This window comes from Centruroides vittatus, unplaced genomic scaffold (assembly GCF_030686945.1).
Source record: "Centruroides vittatus isolate TY-2023 unplaced genomic scaffold, ASM3068694v2 contig_400, whole genome shotgun sequence".
In the NCBI taxonomy this organism is placed as follows: Eukaryota; Metazoa; Arthropoda; class Arachnida; order Scorpiones; family Buthidae; genus Centruroides; species Centruroides vittatus.
Window position 1 is genome coordinate 13,035 of NW_027122215.1, and position 23,240 is coordinate 36,274.

General features: G+C 30.6%; 2 protein-coding genes and 1 long non-coding RNA gene across 3 annotated transcripts; 2 read left to right on the forward strand and 1 right to left on the reverse strand.

Annotated features, from left to right (window-relative positions):
* Nucleotides 1–99: 99 nt before the first annotated feature.
* Nucleotides 100–823, forward strand: LOC136976484 (uncharacterized). The gene is made up of 2 exons (XR_010880937.1): nucleotides 100–209; nucleotides 512–823. It is a non-coding gene; the product is annotated as an uncharacterized lncRNA (long non-coding RNA).
* A 309-nt stretch (nucleotides 824–1,132) lies between these two features.
* Nucleotides 1,133–6,409, reverse strand: LOC136976412 (small ribosomal subunit protein bS16m-like). The gene is made up of 3 exons (XM_067271677.1): nucleotides 6,344–6,409; nucleotides 2,855–3,141; nucleotides 1,133–1,303 (listed from the first exon to the last, which is right to left on the reverse strand). The coding sequence occupies exons 2-3, from the start codon at nucleotides 3,096–3,098 to the stop codon at nucleotides 1,194–1,196; spliced, it is 354 nt and encodes a 117-aa protein (XP_067127778.1). The 5' UTR covers nucleotides 3,099–3,141; nucleotides 6,344–6,409; the 3' UTR covers nucleotides 1,133–1,193.
* A 358-nt stretch (nucleotides 6,410–6,767) lies between these two features.
* LOC136976377 (G2/mitotic-specific cyclin-B-like) lies at nucleotides 6,768–22,667 on the forward strand. The gene is made up of 8 exons (XM_067271623.1): nucleotides 6,768–6,931; nucleotides 14,861–15,007; nucleotides 15,082–15,177; nucleotides 15,245–15,412; nucleotides 15,477–15,638; nucleotides 21,712–21,948; nucleotides 22,009–22,254; nucleotides 22,336–22,667. Exons 1-8 carry the CDS (start codon nucleotides 6,902–6,904, stop codon nucleotides 22,447–22,449), a joined length of 1,200 nt encoding a protein of 399 aa, XP_067127724.1. The 5' UTR covers nucleotides 6,768–6,901; the 3' UTR covers nucleotides 22,450–22,667.
* The last annotated feature ends 573 nt before the right edge of the window (nucleotides 22,668–23,240 follow it).

The following is a 23,240-nucleotide window of genomic DNA, read 5'->3' on the forward strand; positions in this document are numbered from 1 at the left end:
AAAGGCTCATTTACTAAACCAGTAAAACGTTATACGTATAATTTTATCAGTATTGTCGTCGATATATTAATTTTTTTTGGAAAATAAAATATTGCAGACATTAAATGCGCACGGAGTCGATCGATTTTTCACCAGTGGAATATCGAACACAGAGTAGACGCTCTGTATAACCCGTCTCGGCGTTATTCTATCTGTATACTGAGCGAAACGTAAGTATTTTCCAATTATTGTTTTATTTCTAATTGTACATTTGGTAAATTTACAAAACGCGTGTAATGTACAGTACCTGAAATTTAGTTTTCACCCATTTGGCCCGTTATAATTGACGAGAATCGTAACAGTATCCTACGTGTTTAATTGAAAAAATTATCATTCGAGCATTGTTCTATAAGTGTATAAAACGATTTTATGCGCTTCTCTACAAAGTGTATTTTATTACACATTTCTTTAAATGTGTTAATCACTTTTAAATAGAAAAATTATATAAATTAAATTACTATTATTTTTTAAGATGCCCTGCACGGAAAACTATGAAAATTCCTCATCCGATCAGCAATTCAACAGCTTTCACTATTGGAGGCAACCGATTCCCGAAATATCTTACGTGGAATTGGATGAATTAGGACTTCATAACAATGAAGACTATCTGGAAATTGATCCTGCCTTCAACTCTTTCAATTACTGGCGACTTCCCTTGCCCGAAATCGAATTTTCTTTGTGAAATTCTCTCCTTCTTCGTACTTTATGAAATAGGAAAGAGAATTATCAGTCATTTAATCAATTTATGTATTGTTTTTGGGGCAATAAATCATACAGAGCATTATTTTGTTGTTTTTCCCAATCTTACAATAATGAATGAATTTACAGCAAAATATTTTATATGATTTTGAATTGTATTATAATAGTTTATTGTAAAAGTATCAAAACTTTATTCATTAAGTAAATCAAAAATTTTTCTCAATGAATGTGGTTATTATTTAATGACTTTTATCCCTCTGATAAATTTTATTTATATTTATGATTTAGTAATATTTTATAAATATATTAGTATGTTCAATAAATGGATTAAGTTGATAGTCTCTATTTATTTGCTAATAATGAATTATATATTGTATAAAATAATTTAAAAAAATCAATTTTGATAAAATATTTTTATTTATTTATCTAAACAATAACAATAAATCTATTTAAAGTTAATTTTCATCTGTTTTTGTTTCTTCTTTTTGAGTTTCTAACATTGTCTTTCTATTCCTCCAAGCAGTCATGTAAGTGCGGGGATGAATTGGAAGAAATCCCCCGAGTCCTGCAAGATAAAAATTTTCATTATTTATCTGAAAAATACATTTACATTAACATGATTGGGTTTTTTTAATATTTTTTTCAATTTGAGTATCTACGAATAGAGTTAAAAAGCTTCGAAGATGTTATCGCTAATATTTAAAATTCTTCAAATAAAGCAATCGTTTATCAGGCTGAAATTTTAAAACAACAAATAGCATGTGTCAAGTTTCGTTAAGAAAATTTACAGTAAATTATTTAATTCATGAAGATGACATGCTATTCTTTGTCTCAACTAAGCTGATAGTGATGTAGACAACATTACATCAGAAAAATCACTGTGATAGGTGAACTACCGTAGAACACCAATATACTTACAATATAGTTCCATCAAAAATATTTATTTACAGGAGTCCTTACATTATGAAATTATTCACAATAAGCAATATAATAATACTTTGTTTATTTTAAAACTAACAGTTGAAAACTAAAAACAAATACACAGTAACAAAGATTCAAATCTTGAGGGAATTGGAAATTTAGTTCTGTTCAAGATTGCTGAATGCCAAGAATTGTTAACCAAGCACAAGAAAAGCAAATGGTAAAAGACAGATTGTTTTGAATGCTTATAATTTCCGTGTTGCTTATTGTGAATAATTTCATAATATACGGATTAGATTGCCTCTGTGGTGCAATGTTATGAAAACAGTTTCATATCTGGCAAGCAAAAAGTTGGATTATCCATCATGACAACTATCTGATGCATTATGCTCCCATAGAGAATATTTGGCAAAATACCAAATACCATTCCTTTCACAATCCTCTTATTCACTAAATATTGTTCCTGCAGATTTTCATACTTTGCCAAAATGAAACATCACTAAAGATTTGCAGATTAAAATCAGCAAGCCAAAAAGTGCTATGCACTCAAAAACATAACAAATAATGGGCTGAAAGACTGTTTTAATAAGTGGTATAAATATTGGCAGTACTGCATAGCTACAGAAAATGCTTATTTTAAATGTGGTCTTCTGTAAATACTTGTACTAATAACACAACAAAAGTTATAGTAGAGTCAAAAATAAATCAAACTTTCATCTCACACACATATATATTTTAATTTTTCAATGGGAGTAATATTACATTACTAATATTAGTAATAAGCAAACATTATTAAAGTCTTTTTGTAATAATATTAAACTTATATATCAAAAACATTTTTTGGAAATGTTTTTGATTTAGATCTTTAACTGAATTTAACTGAACAGAAATAATGTTCTTAAAAAGAAGAAAACATTTAAATTTGACAAAAACGAAAATTTCCTATTCATTTGCCTTTGAAGTTATATGAAGACAGTCCCATTGTGGCATGAAGTTAAGAGCAATGACTCTTGAATTTGAAAATAAAATTATTTGTTGATTTAATTATATATAAAAAGCATTTAAAAATTAACAGGATGTTAATTTTCATGATATATGCACTGGAAATTTTGTCCATTAAACTGAAGTTTTTACTGTATTCTTATAAAATATTGTTAACATCTATATATTACAATTGTTATTGTTAATTACTTACCTAATAATTCTCTAAGTGGAGTACTGATTTTAGCACCTTGTCCAATCCAATAATATAATCTTTCCAAATTAATTGCACATAATTTTTCATTCCTTTCATTTGGTAGTGGATCATAAGTACCAATCTGTTCTTTTATATCTTCTGAGTTTCTAATTTGAGGAGTGACCGCTATCAGATAAAAAGGTCTATTTGCGCAACCTTCTCGTATTAATTTGATCCCAAGTTTTGTCACACTAGAACTCATTTTTCAAAAATTCTATTTGAATTTTTATAAATGAGGCAGAATTCTGGAAATATTTAATATTAATAATTAAAATTTTTAACTAAATGCAATTTATTTAAATTATGCATTTAATATATATATATTTTTTTTTTTTTAAATTTGACAAAAGTATCACATATATAGTAAACCATTATCAATATATTTAAGGGAATTAAAAACAAAGGACATTGTTTCTTACATCATTGTATATTATAATTGATCTGAATGCCCTTAAATAATGAAAGTACATAGTAAATTATTAAATAAAACATGCTTATGTTTAATATTTAAAACATTTGAACTAGTATAAAACTATCATAAAATTCCATCAAAAAATTCTCAAACTTCCATGTTATAGAGCAGGGTCACCAAACTATGGCCTGTGGGCTAGATCTAGCCCACCACTGCACTGCAACAAATGAGCTGAAATATATTTATTTATATGGAAATATTGTACTGTACATTGTAGATAAATTTACTATGTAAAAAAAATTAAAATAAGTGTAAGTAAAAATGCCAAAATTGGTCCAATCTGATGTTTGCATATAATTTTTAAATAAATCAGTAAAATAAAAAAATTTGACAACTTTTTGCAAATTTGGATATCAGAACGCTTTTTCTACAAGTACCAGTACCTGCAATTATGAACTTGCTGCTGCAATCATGTTTGTATATTAGTAAATAAATATGTTGGTTGTCTTTATTTTTTGTGTACTCAGTGTGCTGTATTGAACAAAATGGTTATGCGATCTGTGCTTGTAATCCTTTGAGTTATCTGGTCTGCTGTGAAAAAAGTTCGGTGACCCCTGATACTGAAAATAACTTCAATAACTGGATGGCTAAAGCACTAGACTGGTCTAAAAGACTTTATGATTCAGTCCAGGTCAATCATCAGAAATTTTCATGAGCAATTTGACCCAGAGTTGTTAGGCTCCATCTACTTCCCAACTTAGCTGTTCTATTATAAACCTGACAGAACACATGGACATAAAAAAACTTCTTACTTTTTTCAGTGCTAAAGAAAGTAAGATTTTATATATATACAAGTAAAAAGAGTTTAAATTAAAATCCCTTGAAGAAATGAAACAGTTTCATAGATTTAACCTCTGAAAATTTATTTGGAATTTTGTACAATCTAATCATCATTAAGCATTGACCCTGTAAGATTTTTGGTTAAAAACAATCTTTCTCCATTTCTTTCTGCCTTGTCTAATCATTTAATATAAACACTATAATTTCATGCATATACATTACTCATTTCCTGTCATTTCTTTCGGGGCTAAGTCAGTCAACAAGATAGACAGTCCTCTTAATTTTTACTGTAATGTAATGTAGTTGTACTCTCTCTTGTGACTGTTCTGTAAAGAGATGTCTATTGAGAGTGACATGACATAGCCTACATAGGGGACAGTTTGATAATCGGTGTTTGTGTTGGTTGATGATTAATGGTAAGTTATAGAATATAGTTACTCCTATTGTCCCACGCACTAGTCAATCTCGAGCAGGCTAAATAGCGTTACATAACAAACAGTTCTGTTGATCCTCAAAAAATATTTTTGATTTTTAGATGTTTTTTGTCTCCAAATTTTTCCAAAAATTTTTACCTGCGCGAAAAAATTTTATCGCAATTTAAATCAACCTTTAATGATGCACAATTAATGCTTAATTGTTTTTTTATGAGATTTTTCAAATCAAATTTTATTCATTGTTCTAAAGTTCTAGTGCATGGATTTTACTTCGGTAAAGTTATTTAAAGCTACTTTCTGATGTCAAAAACGACATCCAATAGTTTTTTAATTAATAGATTTTATTATATATACGTTTAATTAAGTTGGGGGGTCGAAAATCGCAATAAAAAGTGTAATTTTTTAAAAATATTTAGAAATATACAGCCAGCTAGTATTCACCCTACTTTAGACCCTTCACCTCCTGATACTTATATGGAAACGTCCCCGAATTTTTTTTTGGTTTCTTAAATCATCATCTCCGAGCGAGACTAAGTTTTGAGGTGGCAACCCTAGTTCTAGACTGATTTTCAACCATTTCTCACCAAGTGCTTGCTTCAGTTTTGCTTTCTTAAAAATTTTCTGTCTAATAAATGCCACAAATTCTCAATAGGATTTAGGTCAGATGATTGGGGGTTTTGAATACATTTTTTTTTAAGTTATAAAACAACCACAACCTTGCTATATCCAGCTATATGTTTAGGATCGCTGTCCTGCTAGAAATAGTGACACTTCAATTTGTAATTTCGATGCACCAGTAATAAATTATCACACAATATATCAATGTAATGTTTATTACCTCCAATAAAGGTCATATTGCCAACTCCGTTAGATACAATGCACCCCAAACACACGACAACAGCCACGTTTTACGGTCGGCAATAAATTTTTTGCCCGTAGGAAGTGTTTGGCTTTCACCACACATGCTTTTTCCCATCTAAACCAAAATTATTAAACTTGCTTTCATCAGAAAATAGAAACATTTTCCCAAAACTCAGCCATTTTATCGTTACATACTTTGGCATACAAGCCTTTTCAAGCCATTTGCTTCGCCAATAAAAGATGTTTTTACAAATGTACTGGCTCGAGAAAGGACCGCACAGAACACTACAAATAGTTTGCGAACCTATTACGGTTCCGACGTCAAAGCAACATCATTTTCCAGCCGTCGAGCTCTCACAAAATGATATTTTGACACTTGTGTAATCACCCGCCTTGCATTTAGCTTCCTCGGACATCTAGATCGTGCATTATTTTCCGTACTGCCGCAGTTCTACTTTCTTTTTTATTACATACCAAACACCGAAAGAGTTTAAAGTTGTAGCCATCTCCAGATAACTTAAACTGCAATTCAGTAAGGCTACACTCTTCTCTCGCTTGACGTGAGAAAAGACCGTAGCCCTACGTGAAAAATTGGCACTTCTTCGAAGCCAGGACGGCCAAAAATTGCCAACTTCCCACCCCAACAGTCGTAGAACCAGTCTTTTAAATCTTGCGGACCAATTTCACATTGTAATATGTAACTGTTGTAAAACGGTGGCGCTGGTGCATATACTTTCTTGGCACGAGATAAAATGCGATTTTACTTTATTCATAAGATCAAAAATAAAACACGTGTGTGGATATTAACTGTAATTCAATGATTAAATTTATTTTGTAGCTACTTCTCAAGTTTACTTACACAAACTATCTGAAAAAGTAAATAAAATTATTTATTTTTACCTTATTTTAGTAATAATTCGGCGCTGAATTGCCCATTCGCGTGAAACTTTTGTCCACCAGATGGCATTGTATAACATTTTATATTTTTTTTTCAAAAATTGTATTTCTAATGTGATAAAATTATATTTTTATACAGTGAATTTAGTTAATTAATACAATAAACAAACTCATTTTAATTTATGATTTCCCTCTTAAAAAATCTATTCGGTAACTAACGAAATGTAATCTTTTAATATTGAGAAAATTATAATAATTTTAGAAGTTATTATAGACGAATACATTCCGTAACATAACACGTTTTATTTCACGATGTATTTATAAGACACAACTTTATTATGAAATTAAATTCATAGAACCGTCGGGATATTTAAATTATGACGTCATAAATATAACCAATACGAGAGTAGCAGAAGTAGAAAGTTCGCCAATCAGATAACAATATTTTCATTTTGAATTCGAAGTTTGACGAGCTGTTCAGATAACTTTATTCCACGTGCAATTTTTTCGTCGTAAAGTCTGCGAAGTGCTTAAATTTTCGCAAAATTGTACTTTAAAGAAATGATGGCGACAAAAAAAGCCGATAGAGCGGTAAGATTAGAGATAAAAATGCAGTCGTTCTTGACAAATCTTGTCAGTGAGAGAAAGATCTCCACACCTCTCATTGTCACGTTCTTTGTCAAATTTTAATAAATTTCTTTTCAATTGATTTTTTCAAATATTTACTTTACAATAGAGTTAATTATAAATGTAGCCATTTTACGTGAATAAGTTAATTTTTCGAATCTAATAGGTCAGAGGTTAACTCAAAATTATTACTGTTCGCAGAGCCGTAACTAGGGTATGGCCAATGTGGCTTCTGCCATAGGCGCCGATTTAATAAAGGCGCCAACGAGAAGGTTTCGGAATAATACGTATTCGAAATTAATAACACAAAAAAAAAACTTTTATATTTATATAGTATTTATGATATGTAATTTTTACGAACATACATTTCAAAAATAAACTGCCCCTTTTATTATTATTGAAATATATAAATTCTTTCTTTATCCTCGCCTTATTCATGTTTATGTGGGGTTGGCGTTTCCTTCTCTAATGCGCTTCTTCCATTTTTCCCTATCAAGGGCTTCTTCTCTCTTCTGTCCCCTGTGGTTCAAGTCTTTTTTTTTTCAATGCATCTTTGGTCTTCTTTTATTAACAATAAAATTGTTAATAAAAGGAAAGAGGAAACACATATTTTAATTTGTTAACAATTATAACAAATTGAAATATATGAATGATATTTTATCAACAATAGTTTACTTCTGAGAACCTCTTTGCGGTAAATACAATCTCACGTATTTATCTATATTGTTACGATAGGTTCAGTGTTTACATTGCATGTGCATTGCACTATTAATGACCAAGACCAAAAGGCCAAGTATTGTATTTAAATCCAAAATGAATTTATTTCTTTACTATCATCGAAACAAAATTATAAATAATATAAAAACAGCAAAATATTTTGGCATAATAATTGATAGTACTCCTGATATATCTGATAAAGAACAAGTAGGCCAGATTATCAGACATGTCAAAATTGAAAATGAAATGGTAACTATCGAAGACAGATTTGTTGATTTTATACTATCAAAATGTAAAACAGCACAAGGACTTGCAATTGAAGTTTTGGATAAGTTAAAAAATGATGGTTTAGATTTTAAAAACATAAGAGGACAAGGATATGATAACGGAGCAAATATGGCCGGAATATATTGTTATAATGGCATACAAGCGCATATAGCACGATCTTGCCAAATTTGTCCCTTGTGCCGTGCATTCGCTTAATTTAATTGGAGTGCACACAGTAAGCATGACCATGGAGATGGTTTCATTTTTTTGGAATAATCCAGAAATTGTTTAATTTTTTGCTTCTTCTACCCGAAGATGGGAAAAAATTGCAACATTACTAAAGACAACACTTAAAGGACATAACGACACGAGATGGTGCTCTAAACCACGTTCAGTAGATGGAAGTTGTATAGATTATTCTCCATGGAATTTTGGGACTTTTAGTATATATCTGAACTCTGAACTGAGACGAGTTCAACGTTACCCTCGTAGAATGCATTGTTAAAGGCAAGAAATCGTAAATATGACAACTTTTTTATTTTATGTCTTCGGTCCAAAAGTAGGATATCGTTGAACTCTTCTCTGTTCCCTGAGTTCAGATATATACAGTCCCGAAATTCCATGGGGAGTTCTATACAACAGCCGTAAGTCATTTAAAATATCAAATTAACGAAGTTATAGAAGTCCTTAAAGAAATATCTGAATATTCTTCATTTGGAGATGGTGTTGCTAGAGCTAGAATTATTATTGGACATATTGAATCATACAATTTTATTTTTATGTTAATTATGTGGGAAAATATTTTAGCCAAAATAAATGTTGTAAATAACCAGTTACAGAATAAATCACAAGACATTTTTTGCTCTTCTGAATTATTAAATGGACTAGTATCTTTTTTTCAACTTTTTAGAAATAATCAGTATGATATTATCATGTTAGAATGCAAACAAAAATGTGAAGAGTTTGGAATTGATTCAATATGCAAGATGAAGCAAAAACACAAAAGAAAACTGTTACCTGGAGAAATAGGAGAAGGAATTATACTTTCCAAGTCAGGATAAATTAAAACATTTGTTTTATGAAGTTGTTGACAATATTATACCCCAACTAGGTGATCGATTTAAAAATATGCATTCAATATCATAGATTTTTGATTTTTTAAATGGAAAAAATTTGGTTACCATGCCATTAGTAGATTTTAAAAAGCTGCAGCTGACTGTTGCATTGTATATAGTGCAATTGGATGCTTTCAAAGTCAAGCAAAAATAATATTTAAAAATTTGATATCTTTACACCATTTACAAATATTAGAGGGAATGGTTAAGTGCAATCTCTAAGTCTTATCCCGACATCAGTATTGCATTAAGGATAATACTTACTCTGCCCGTGACTATTGCTTAAGGTGAGAGAAGTTTCAGTAAATTAAAAATCATTAAGAACTATTTACATTCTACAATGTCCCAAGACAGATTTAGTAGTTTAAATTTATTATCTATAGAAAATGATAATTTTAAAGAAACTGATTTTGAGGACATTATAGATGAATTTGCAAATCTGAAGGCGAGAAAAGTTCATCTTGTTTAAGTTTATTTTGTGATTGTTATTCAAAAGATAGTTAATATTGTGAACGTTCGTCAATCTGATATGTTAATTATAAACTTTTATTTTTTATGTTTATTACTAAGTAATTATTAGTTTTGTTTTGTTACCAGTAACATGCCAATAAAGGGTTAAATATTTATTTTAATTTTTACATTGAAAAGTGATATTGTTAACTTCATAACATTGTTGATAAGCAGCAGTATATATGTTGGAGTCATTTGCCTGTGTAACAAAGTGAAATCCACGATAGTCAAAAAAAGATAATTTATAAAGAGATATTTTTAATTATTTACCATATATATAGTCGAAAAGTATATTAAATATCATTAGATAATTTTTTTTAGACTAGCATTTTTTTTAATAAAAATTAAAAAGGTGCCATTTTTACTCTTGGCCATAGGCATCCAAAATCCTAGTTACGGCTCTGCTTCCAAGTATACAGGAGGATGTGTGGGGGTCATATTCAAATACTATATCATTTTTATAAAGACTTGAAGCATTCGTGGAGTTTTGTTCCAGACCCCTTCATGAATACCATTTCTCCAGATACCAAGTGATGGATGTATTGTTATAAGTAATTCAGTTAATATACTGCATCTCTAACTTAATATTCAAAGATCAGTTGATTACATGGGCAATTTTATAAATCAGAACAATCTGAAGACCATTAGTGACCTCTATAGAACACTCAAGGTAGCTTTTAATTGTTCCAAACAATACACACAGATTTTCAAGAAAATTATGTAGATAGCAACTTTGTATACAGAGAAGTATTATTGATCAAACATGAAATTGTCAACACCAACTGTTTAGTCTGTCAGGCATGTTCATTATGGCATAGGAATGCTGTAATTTGAAACAATGATCAACTTTTAGAGGGCATTCTTTGGACATCAAGCCAAATGTAATGATATCCTAGTAGATAAGTATAACTATAGAAATATATAGCAAGAAACTACAAAAGGATTTTTGTAGTTTCTTGCTATATATGTTGGTTGTGAATAGTGATTATTTATGTATACCCAGGTGAAGTCATTGAATATCTTCAAAATGTTGGAATATAGTTTTGGCCTTGCATTATAGGTTTTGTACAGTGTATTTTACAGCAGGGATGGGCAACCCGTGGCCCGCATTAATATTTTCTGCAGCCCACGTCGCACGAAATTTGAATAAATATATCAATTTCCCAGCTTAAGGAAGTATGCAGCAAAAATTCAAACGTTATTTTCTACAGCTTATGTATGTGAATAGGTTTTCCGCACTGAATTTAGTAAAAATTGAAACCACAAACAGGCTAACGGACACATCAAAACTAATTTAAAACTAGCAGTGATTAATATTTAACCAAATATTTCCGATATATTATGTTTACATCAATTCCAGAAGCTAAATTAAATATACCTATGCTAATTTACAATTATATATACAGTGACCATGCATCCTTTATTTAAGAGGACAGTCCTTTATTTCACTGCTCTGTCCTCTAACTTTATTTTCTAAAATAGGCATTTTGTCCTTTATTTTGTAAAGTCGACGCAAAGTTTAAAAAAAATTTTTTTAATAATATATTGAACAAGTTAGTTTCGTATGCCATCACGACCAGTGTTGTCATCGTGTCATGCATTGCTACATGGAGCGTGGTAGTGCAGTGTATCGCCAATCGAACAGTCTTTGAAAGTACCAGGGGGTGGACACTCTTATGGGATTTTTGTGATAGTTTTTTAACTCTCTAGTTGGTGGATAATACACTTGGATCATTGGTGAGCATTTGTCGCCACTTGTCGGCAATCTTCGGGGGCTCGAGCATGTGACATTTTTACTGTTGAGTTTCCCTTCTCTTTATAGTACACTCCTTTTCTCTGGACAGTACACACGTGGATCTCGCATCAGTTACTACACTTTTACGCAACATTAATTAGTTACACAGGGACTGCATGTGAGTTTTTAGTCTATTATTTCTAATTTTTCGTATTTAGGTATTATTTAATTTATATTTTGTAGCCCATTTATCATGGCACACAAAAGAAAATGCATTTTTAATCAAACATTACAAGAAGAATTTCCATTTATTAAGAAAGGAATAACAAATAATGACGTCAAATTCAACAAATGTTTAGCCAGCTTTAATATTGCAAACAGTGGCAGATCAGCAATTACACAACATATTCAGACAGCAAAACACAAAGAAGCAGACATACAGGCTTCAACAAACAAATTGTTAAATTCATTTTTCATTAATAAAAATTCCAATGACAACCGAAAGGATTTAGCACTAAAAGAGGCATTTTGGTGTTATCACTGAATACAATATAACTATTCATTTTGATCAAACGACTGCTCTTCTAAATTAATTAAGAAATGTTTTGAGGAAAAATATTCTTGTGCAAGAACAAAAACGGAAGCAATCATTTGTAATGTTTTCGCACCATATTCTTTTGAATCAATTAAAACTGACTTAAGCAAAACAAATTATATAACTATTTATTCGGATTGTTCGAATCATGGTAATACTAAATTGTGCACAATTCTGGTCAGATATTTTTTACCCAATTGCAGTGTCAGAGTAAAAGTTTTGAATATAAATAATCTTTCTGGAGAAACTTCAGATATATTAACAAATTGCATCAAGGATTCACTGTCAAAATTTGAAATTACTAATGAATTACTTGCTTTGTGTGTTGACAATACCATCAGCAATTTTGGTGGTTCCCAGAGAAAAGGAAAGAATAATGTTTTATTTAAAATGCAACAATCAAGTAAACATAAATTGATAGGAGTTAATTGTGCTGCCCACATATTGAACAATTGCATAAGCACTGCTGTAGATTGTCTTCCGATAGATATTGAAGTGATATTAGTAAAAATTTATTCACATTTCTATATTTATATAATACAAGTAGAAGATTTGAAAGAATTTTGTGATGACGCAGAGGTTCAATATAGAAAGCTTCTTGGTTACAGCAAAACACGCTGGCTAACTCTTTTACCAGCTGTAGATAGAATTTTACAACTATTTAATCCATTAAAATCATACTTTTTGAATCTGGAAAAATGTCCCACAATTCTGAAAAACTTTTTCAATGAAACATTAGCAGAGGAATGGTTATTATTTATTCATAACCAAGCCTCAATATTTCACCAATATATATCGAAAGTTGAATCACAAGAAATCTCAATGTGCGAAACATCCATACTTCTAAAGGAATTAAAGTTAAAGTTAGTTGAAGGAAAAAATGAGGTGTTTCTTCCTATTGTTATTAGAAAAGTGATTTTAGCATTAGAAAAATCAGAATATATACAAGCCAAAAAATTCAATGATGCTGTGTGCACATTTTATCAAATGTGCATAGATTATCTAAATAATTGGGACGTGTTTTATTGAAATAGAGATGTTTGAATGGGTCACATTACACGAAATCCCTTTTGTGGGCAAAGGTAGAGGAAAGCTATATTTTTATTTCGAATCATTTGTCCATAAATATACTCGACGATGAATTATTTGACGAAGTTTCGTGTGTAAAAAAAGTCACAAACGAAAAGATTGATGAATGGCGACAGAATAACAAGCCCTGCCATCAAAGGTGGGTTGAGATTTTTGAACATTTTACAGCAAAAGAAATTGCTTTCAAAAACATTTGTAAAATTGTAGAATTTTCTTTGTCTCCCTGAATCTAATGCTCCTGTCGAACGAATATTTTCACTAGTGAATAATATGTGGATAAATGAAAAAAAACCAGTTAAAAGTAAGCACATTAGAAGCATGTATTTCTGTCAAATACAACTTTCAAATGAACTGTATAGAATTTTATGATTTTTTTAAAACATGAACCGGTGCTATTGAAAAAAATTAATTCTACTGAAAAGTGTCAAAATTAATGTTGTTTAAATTTTTACAATGTGTGTGTATGTGTAATAATTAAGATTGTTTAAAATTTTAATGTATGCAATGTTGTATGCTACTATTTTCATAATAAATGTTATAAACTTATGAATTTTATAAGGTATTTTTTTATTTTCTTTGATATGTCCTTTATTTTCCCCAAAAAAATATGGTCACTGTAATTATATATGAATAAATAATTTTGATTTATTGGCATTTTTTGACTCTTTTCTCTTGTATGCGGCCCGCATTAGTTCAAAAGTTTGAAATGCAGCCCTTACATAGAAAAAGGTTGCCCATCCCTGTTTTACAGGATGTTTAAGTAGCAAATGTTCATAATTTTCTTGAAAGCAATTCTGTCTTATTCAAAAAATTGCACTAAAAAATTGAGGATTCAAGCTTCAAACTAAACATTTAACATTGATTCTTCTGAGTGTTTCATATTGCATGCTGTAAAGAAAATTTGTCAAGCTTGTAGAAGAATTAGTTGTTCTGAATTAGATTAAGCATTGCTGTGTATCTTGCAAGTGATGCTGCTTATAAAATCTTTATGAATAGTCAATAGACAGTTAAAAACTTGTGTGTAATTTTTTGAGGTCAGTACTTCAGGATAAGTCTGTACATGTATGTGTAGTATATGAATAAAATCTTCATGTATTTATACATTTTAATGATATAGGAATACAATAGAAATTCTGTTAACCATTCCTGGCATTCCTGGTTAACCATTCAAATTTTTAAATTTTATAATTATTTAGAAAGCAAATTTGATTGCCATAATCTAAATACAGTAGAACTGTTTATCTGGATCTCGTTAATATGGATCTCTGGTTTAGTCAGAATAAGAGAGACATACAGAAAACCTATATATATGTAAAAAAATCAAAGAACTAACTTGTAAGTAGTACATTCTTGCCTGAGTATAATGTTGCAGCTGTAAGAATACAGTTTTCCCTTGGATCAATACCAATTTTGAACACTTGCGGCTTTATAACTGAGGATCTGGTAACAAAAATACAGTACAGTATATTGCAACTACTTCGGTTACGAACTCTAACCCCTTTTGGTTTCCCTGTGGAGTGCTAAGAGTAACTGATACTGGTTGACTTTGAAAAAGGTCATAAAGTTTTACACCACACAAATGGTCAGGAAACTCGTCTATGTACCGTATCAGTTGGTACAGTACATGCAGATATATCTTTTGCAACAATATTACGTGCAATAAGTAAAATATAATGTACTGTACATGTAAACTGTGTGTTATGTTAAAAATATTAAAAAAAAAGGTTGAATTCAAACTTTTGATTAGATTCTTAATGTAAGCTTTTTGGAGATCTTTTAATATGAAATAATTTTATTCTATTAACTTTTACTTTGCTAAGAAAAAGGTTTAGGAATTAACTAACTCCAATATTATCAATATCTAGTTACAGGACATTGGAAACAGAGAGAATATTGTATATGGCAAGAGTCACATACCAGTACAACAGCCACAGAAACAGAGGCTAATTCTTGAAGATATTAAAAATAAAGTAGCCGGGAATGTGCAGAGAAAGCCTGTTGTAATCAAACAGGTACTTAAATTTTTTCCTTGTCCTACAAAATTAAAATTTTTTTTCTCTAAATTAATCTATTGCAATTTATTTAGGATTTTATAGAGAAAATACCCATTAAGATTCAAAGGATACCAAAGCCTAAGCCTGTAGAAGTTAAAGAAATTAAAAATGAAGTTATTGCAGAAAAGGTACAAATTTTTCATTTCTTTTTGAACTTTTTAATGTGATTTTGGTTGAAAAGAAATAAAATTTCAGATCTATACCGATGAAATGGATGTTTCTGAGGTGGAAGAATTGGCAGAGGCTTTTTCTACTCAGATGTTACCTGGTGATGTAAATGACATTGATGCTGAGGATAGTGAAAATCCACAACTTGTTAGTAATTACGTCAACGATATTTATAAATATCTGAGACGATTGGAGGTAAGTTTTTTCTTCTATAATCTGTGTAAAAACGTAAATCTAAATGGGTATCCTATTTTTCTAGATTCAATATCCCATCAGAGTAAATCATTTGAATAAACAAACTGAAATAACAGGTAAAATGAGAGGTGTTTTGATTGACTGGTTGGTTCAAGTCCATCTAAGATTTCAGCTTCTTCAAGAAACTTTATATCTTACTGTGGCAGTTCTTGACAGATTTCTTCAGGTAAGATTCTTTATAAATTAGCTAAACTAAAATAAATATATCAAATGCTACACGTATCTACACACACACGGTTTCATGTAGTATTAAGTCAGAAAATATATTCTTATCAATTTTCTTTTAGAAGCAAAGTATGGACAGCACATGGAAGTGTACACTCATTTTGCAAATCCAATATTAGATTTTTATACCATGGTATGTGTAGTGAACTTTGAAAACTGGAATACCATTTTATTCTGTTTGCTACACCAATTTTTCAGTCCCGCAAGTCTGTCAAGACTTCAAAACTAAATTATGATTTCCTTTTCACAAGGTCACAAAATAATCAATCATTGAACTTTCATAATTTGACTGACTTTGTGAACAATAAAGTACATCTTTTTTCCAAAAACTATTTGAGATGAAAATTCATCTAGGGATAGTTTTAGATGTATTAAATTGCAAAAATACATTAAAATTGCTAAATGATGTAACACTTCAACATTCTGGTTTATGAAGATTTGAAGGGATCAGTGAAAAAGAAAACATTTGTTTCTACTGTACTGAAGAAATCTACTTAAGTAGATATCGGGGAGTCTATCCGCTGTTAGACGTGACTGCTTAACTCTTTTGCTTTTCTTTTTTAGAACCATCGCAGAGAAATTTGCATATATTGTCAGGGCGATCTGCCATTGGATGCTTTTCACGTGATAGCTAGATGTACAAACTTAGAAAAAATACGTGAAAGTATTTTTGGTATTCCTAGTATTCAGTTTGATAAGTTTTTGGCCCTCATTGTGTACTTTTTGTACGAAGTTTGGCGAATATTTTGTGTTAATTTGCATATTAAAATATTTGATTTGACCGAAAGGTGGCATTCGCTTCTTTCCTTTAAAGTGTGTTCGTTGCAAGGGATTTTTGGGAGTCTATCCGCTGTTAGACGTGACTGCTTAACTCTTTTGCTTTTCTTTTTTAGGTAAGTTCTTGTTTTATTATGTCTCAAGGAGTAAAGAGGAAGACTTTCTCACCAACTGTTCCGGAGAGAACACCAAGTAGACCTAGGAGTAGTTCCGGTCAGGACGAGGAGGTTTCTGAATTACTACAAAATTCTAATTTTGATGTATCGGAAGGTGTTCGTTTATTACTGCATATGCATGCGGTTCTCAATGGTAAAGTGGAGGATTTTATAAAGCGGCTCGACCATCTTACGGAATGGCTTAAGAATGTGGATGAGGCTCTGGTTGACTTTGAGGTTAGATTAGTTAATATTGAGACTAGGATTGGTTCGGGTGGGTCGGAGATGACGAGCTCTTCCCTTATTGATAATATTAGTATGAAGGTGTCGAAAATGGAACGAGAGATGGATTATATGGACAATCAGCGGAGAATTAATAACTTGGTTATTCATGGTTTGGAGGAGGGAGCTGGAGAATCTGCAATGGAAACATTGGAGGTTGTTAAATCTTTTGCTGCGAATAAGTTGAATTTGCCTCTGTTGCGATATGTTGATGCCAGGCGAGTCGGTAAAAAATTGGGTGATAGGCCTAGAATAATAATTTGTCAGTTTAGTTCTCTTAGTGATAAATTATCTTATAAAAAAGCAGTTATTGAGTCGCGTAACTTAAATGTTTTTGTTAACGATGACTTTTCTCAACGACTAAGAGACATTAGATATAAGTTACGTGTGTTTGGAAGACAGAAGAAATCAGAAGGTGCTCATAGTATTCGTTTATCCTATGATAAAATATTTATTGATGGAGTAAAATATGGATATGATGAGAATTTGGGGAAAATTATTGTTGTCTCCTCATAGCAACCAGTAATCCAGGCTACCTCTATCGTGGCGTGGAATTGCGCCGGTATCAAAAATAAGCCGAATTCATTTTGGAAATATATATCGCAATTTGATGTAATCTTTTTATCTGAAACTTGGTATTCTGCTAAAGGTAATAATAGTAATTTTGAAGTTTTATCGGATTATAATTGTATCATTGGTGATGCTTTTCGTGATGGTAGTAGGGGTAGATTCAAGGCTGGATGGTTGTTGTTTATAAAAGTGTGTTTTTGTTATAAAGTAATTTATAGAGATGATTTTTTGGTTTTGATTAATATTATAGTACCTACGGGTGAATTTTTGTTATGTTTTGTGTGTATGCAAGAGCATAATTGGCAGGAAATCTTTGAGATTTTAATTAATTTTCATTTTAATGAAGATTCTAACCTAATTATTTTGGGTGATGTTAATGCTCGGATGGGTGCGGAAAATATTATTCCCGATTACGTTGGTGATGTTTTTGGTATTGATTATGTTAAAAGAAGCAGAATATCTGAGGATGCTATTGTGAACAGCAGAGGGCAAAAGATGCTTCAGTTTTGTATAGATAAAAATTTAATAATATTGAATGGTAGAATGTTGGGTGATGAAGCCGGTGAATATACGTTTGTGTCTAGTTTGGGTTCATCGGTTATTGATTTTGGTCTAACAACTTCCTGTGTATGGGGTTGTGTTAAATCTTTTTTTGTTGATGATTGTTGTTTATCGGATCATTTTCCTATAGTACTATGTTTGGACAATCCTGCTCAACTTAAGGTGACTAATAAGGGCAGCTTTTACGAAAGAATTTTTTGGAATTGTGAGACTATGAATACATTTGTGCGAGACTCTGAGAAATATTTGTTAGATTGTGATTCGGTTTCTCTATCAAGTGTTAGTAAAGTAATTGTTGAAATAGCTAATTTGCATAATATGAACTCTAAACCTAAGGACTATTTAAATATTAATAATTGGTTTGATCTGGATTGTCGCCTAATGATCCGTAACAGAAATAGAGCTTGGAGAGCGTTTAAGAAACGTGGTTTAGAATCGGATCGTAAATTATTTGTGTTATTTCGTAGTTTGGTTAAAAAGATTTGTGTAGCTAAGAAAAAAAAGTTCTTGTATACGGTTCAGAATTCGGATATCTTTCGTAAAAATAATAAATGGTTTTGGAATTTGTGTAAAATTAGAAATTATAATAGTAAAGTGAATATTTCTTTGGAGGAATGGTTTACTTATTTTTATTCCTTATATGGTTCTGCACTTCCGTATAGTGTAGATTTGTCTGTTTTCAATGAGTGTTTAAGTTGGTCTGATGAAATTTTGGATGTAGACATTATGGATTCCAAATTGAGCTATGTTTTAAGTAAAGTTAAGGTTGGTTCTGCGCCTGGGGTTGATGGTATACCTTCTGAATTTTGGAGAATGGATTGTGTTTTTCCGATACTGCTCAGAAGTTTTGATAGAATCTTGAGAACGGGGGCAGTCCCAAAAGATTGGGGCAGTGCTATTTTATGTCCGGTATATAAAAATGGCTCTAAAGTAATCCCTAGTAATTATAGAGGAATTTCACTGCTGAACTGTGTTTCAAAGATTTTTTGTAATATATTGTATCACAGGTTGGTTACTTGGTTAAATTTGAACAATATTTTATTTGAGAATCAGGCCGGTTTTCGTGAAAAATATTCTACGGTAGATAATATATTTATTCTGCATACCCTTATTTCTAAGACTTTAATGAGGAAAAGGCGAAAAGTATATGCATTCTTGATTTGTCCTCAGCTTTTGATACGGTGGATAGAAATTTAATGTGGAAAAAACTTTTGAAATATGGCATTAGTTTTAAATTTGTTTCTTTACTTACAGAATTATATAGTGAGTCTAATGTAAAGATTAAATGGGGTCGTCTTTGTTCTAGGTCTTTTTTTACTGCTACTGGGGTTAGACAGGGCTGTGTTTTAAGTCCGGTATTGTTTAGTATATATTTAAATGATTTAATTGAACAAATAACTAATTCTGACTATGAAGGTATAGAGGTGAATGGCATTGGTATCAAAATATTGGCTTACGCAGATGACATAGTCTTGATAGCCGACTCTGTTAGAGGTTTACAAGGATTTATTAATATTTTGGACAAATATCTTTTAGAAAATAACATGAGTTTGAATCTTATGAAATCTAAAGTTGTTGTTTTTCGTAATGGTGGTAAACTTGCTAAGTCGGACAAATGGTGGTTTAGAAACGATGTGATTCAGGTAGTTTCTCAATATAAATATTTGGGTGTTGTATTTAAATTTAACGGAAATTATAAATCCCATATTCAGATTGTGAAAAGGAATGCTTTTATTAAAACTGATGAGTTATTCAGATGTGTAGGTCGGCTAAACTACGTAATTTAAAAGATTGTTTAAAGATTTTTAATTCAATTGTCACATCATCTTTGTTATATGCTGCCGAGGTTTGGGGTTATCAATCTGATGAGTTGGATCCGGTCCTGGCTAATTTTATTAAAAGATTATTTGGTTTGCCTCGTTGTACCCCAAGATATTTGATTTTTATGGAATGTTCGCTATTACCTTTGTCTTTTACAATACTAAATAAGTGTTTGAATTGGATCTTTAGGACTATTGATTTGGATGAAAAGCGATGGAGTAGAACGTGTTTAGGTTATGTGTTAAATAAAAGGGATCTGCTGTGGTCCAAAGGTTTAAGGAAAATTTGTGCTGATAACGGTATTAATTTTGATGAATTGCTAAATAATTATCACTGTTGCGCTACTTTGAAATTAAATTATTTTGACAACTTTATCTTTGATTTAAATCGTCGTATTAATGTAAGTTCTTATAATGTTTGGTATAAGCACTTAAACAAATCTTTCTTCGACTGCTTGATTTATAACAATAATCTCTCTTTTAATATTTGCTCCACGATAATGCAAATCAGATGTAATTCCCTTAATTTTTTACAGAACCATCGCAGAGAAATTTGCATATATTGTCAGGGCGATCTGCCATTGGATGCTTTTCACGTGATAGCTAGATGTACAAACTTAGAAAAAATACGTGAAAGTATTTTTGGTATTCCTAGTATTCAGTTTGATAAGTTTTTGGCCCTCATTGTGTACTTTTTGTACGAAGTTTGGCGAATATTTTGTGTTAATTTGCATATTAAAATATTTGATTTGACCGAAAGGTGGCATTCGCTTCTTTCCTTTAAAGTATGTTCGTTGCAAGGGATTTTTGGGAGTCTATCCGCTGTTAGACGTGACTGCTTAACTCTTTTGCTTTTCTTTTTTAGGTGGGTGTGATTACTTTTTTACTTACATAGTATTCTTTGTTCGGATAGTTCTCCCCACATTTTTCTTTTTATATATATATATATTTTGGTTAAATATATAATCTTATCGTTTTGTGTAATATATTTCTTTATTTTTTGTATATGTTCAGTTTCTCTGTAAAATTTATGTATTGTATTTGTATATTAGTTTTGTTGTAAATGTTATGTTTTGATTTTGTACTCCCACATCATGGGTTCGTCCTAGTATGACTAAAAAAAAAAAAGTAGATATCTTCTTCAAATTAGTCTTGCAAATAATTTAAGTTGGGTGTGCAGTTTTTAAGATGATTGTCAGAAGTATAAAATAGCTAATGTAAAATGTAGCTGAATAGTTTATGAAAGATTTATCACACGAATATCAAAACTATATTCAACTTTTGTTTTTTAATAAATTTTATAAAAATCTTTAGGTACTATATTAAAACAACTTTTCAATCTTGATGAAATTGTTTCAACTTATGAAATTTGACTTGTTCATATTTTGTTGAGTACTGTACAGTACATAGACCCTCAAGTTAATGGTGTAATTGGGGAGGGATATCTGCTATTGCTGAAAATCCATAATTATATTTAAATGATATCCTCTGTTGTGTGTTATCAAATGTTTTATTCACTGAGTAATCCAGTTATGTACAAATGTCTAATTATAATAACCATTGACTCAACCTTTTTAGTGTACCCCAATTGCAAATAAACCATTGAAGAGAGACCAATTGAGATCTCAATCTTTCAGTGACTGGAGTTTATTAAAAGTACATAAAAATATTTTTAAAAATGCTGTTTATAGAAACTGATCATTTGCTGTTGATATTCAATACATTCCAGTATACAATGAATGAATTACTTCTGAATCAATATTTGCATGTTTAAATACATGAAGATTCAATGAACATGTACATATTTACAAACTAAACAGAAGCAAATAATGTTTTTTTTTAATTGTAGGAATGTGATGTTAAGAGGAGAGAGCTTCAATTAGTAGGTGTAACTGCCATGTTCATTGCATCGAAATATGAAGAAATATATTCGCCAGAAATCGGTGATTTTGTATACATCACAGATAAAGCCTATTCAAAAAGAGAAATTTTAAGAATGGAATGTATTATGTTGAAGAAGCTCAACTTTTCTCTAGGAAGACCCCTTCCATTGCATTTCTTGAGGAGAAACTCCAAAGCTGGTGATGTAAGTAATTTATTCTAGAATAATTTCCTTGTACAGTTTTACATAAACTATTCTGTGTAGGTTGATGCCACAACACACACACTGGCAAAATATTTAATGGAGACGACGATTGTCGAATATGATCTTGCGCACTATTCTCCGTCTCACGTGGCGGCTGCTGCTCTATACTTATCTATGAAATTATTAGATAACTCGCCTTGGAATAAAACTCTAGTCTATTATAGTCAATATGACGAATCCCAATTACTACCCTTGGTGTACAGATTGTCACACATTATACATACAGCCGAAAAGAATAAATTACAGGTAAGTAATTATTTTATTTTAAAAACTTGCAAAATTTAATTTGATTTTCACAACTTTTTTTTTATAAATTTTGAATTCTAGGCTATTCACTCGAAATACAGGAGCAGTAAATTTTTAAAAATTAGTACAATTCCAGAACTGAAGTGTAAATTAGTCGAGCAATTTGCCGAGAAACACAAACAATCAACCAACTGAACTTTCATGATATTACTCTCAAATGTTTTTCATAAAATATATTTTTGTGGTTGTAAATATCATAAATCAGGAAATATATATATATTATTTGTCTAATATTTAAGTATTTGGGACCTGAATATTTTACAATTTTTTAATAAACATAGCTGTGTAATTGTACTTGTCTTTAGTTTCTAATAAAATTTTTAAGGGATCCCTGCCATAGAATGGGAACTTTATGATTTGGACTTAATGTTACATCTATTTTTCTTATGAAAGTTGCATGTTTTTAAAATAGCTTTTGTTTATGGACTATCTTGTTTTTAGATTGAATTTCCTTTCAAAAATGGTCTTGTTTCGCAATCTTTTTTAAAGAACTTTCCTTCAATAACAGAGGGTGAAACTGCATAATTCTTGGTTTATGGTTTTGATCAACAATTTGTGTGTAAGAATTTTTGTAAAAAATCATCTAGACATTAAAATTTTATATATGAATACTGAATTTAACTGTTTTTAAAATTTTAGTATTAAAATGCTCCCAAAGACAAAGATACACTAGTAAGATGAATACAACACTTACTTGAGCCTGTGACTAGTGTGAAAATAAACAAAATCAAATCAACAAATGTTTTCCGAACACCTTTCGTGTCCTTCCTCAGGTTAAAACGGCTGGATTCTTTCTTATAACACTGTTCCGAACTTTTAAAAAACGAATTTGAACGATGACAGTTCGATTATGTAATGTCCATTGCGCAAGCGCTGTATCTGTCGTGTTCCCTACTGTTCTGAATCGTATTTCTCACGCATGTTTA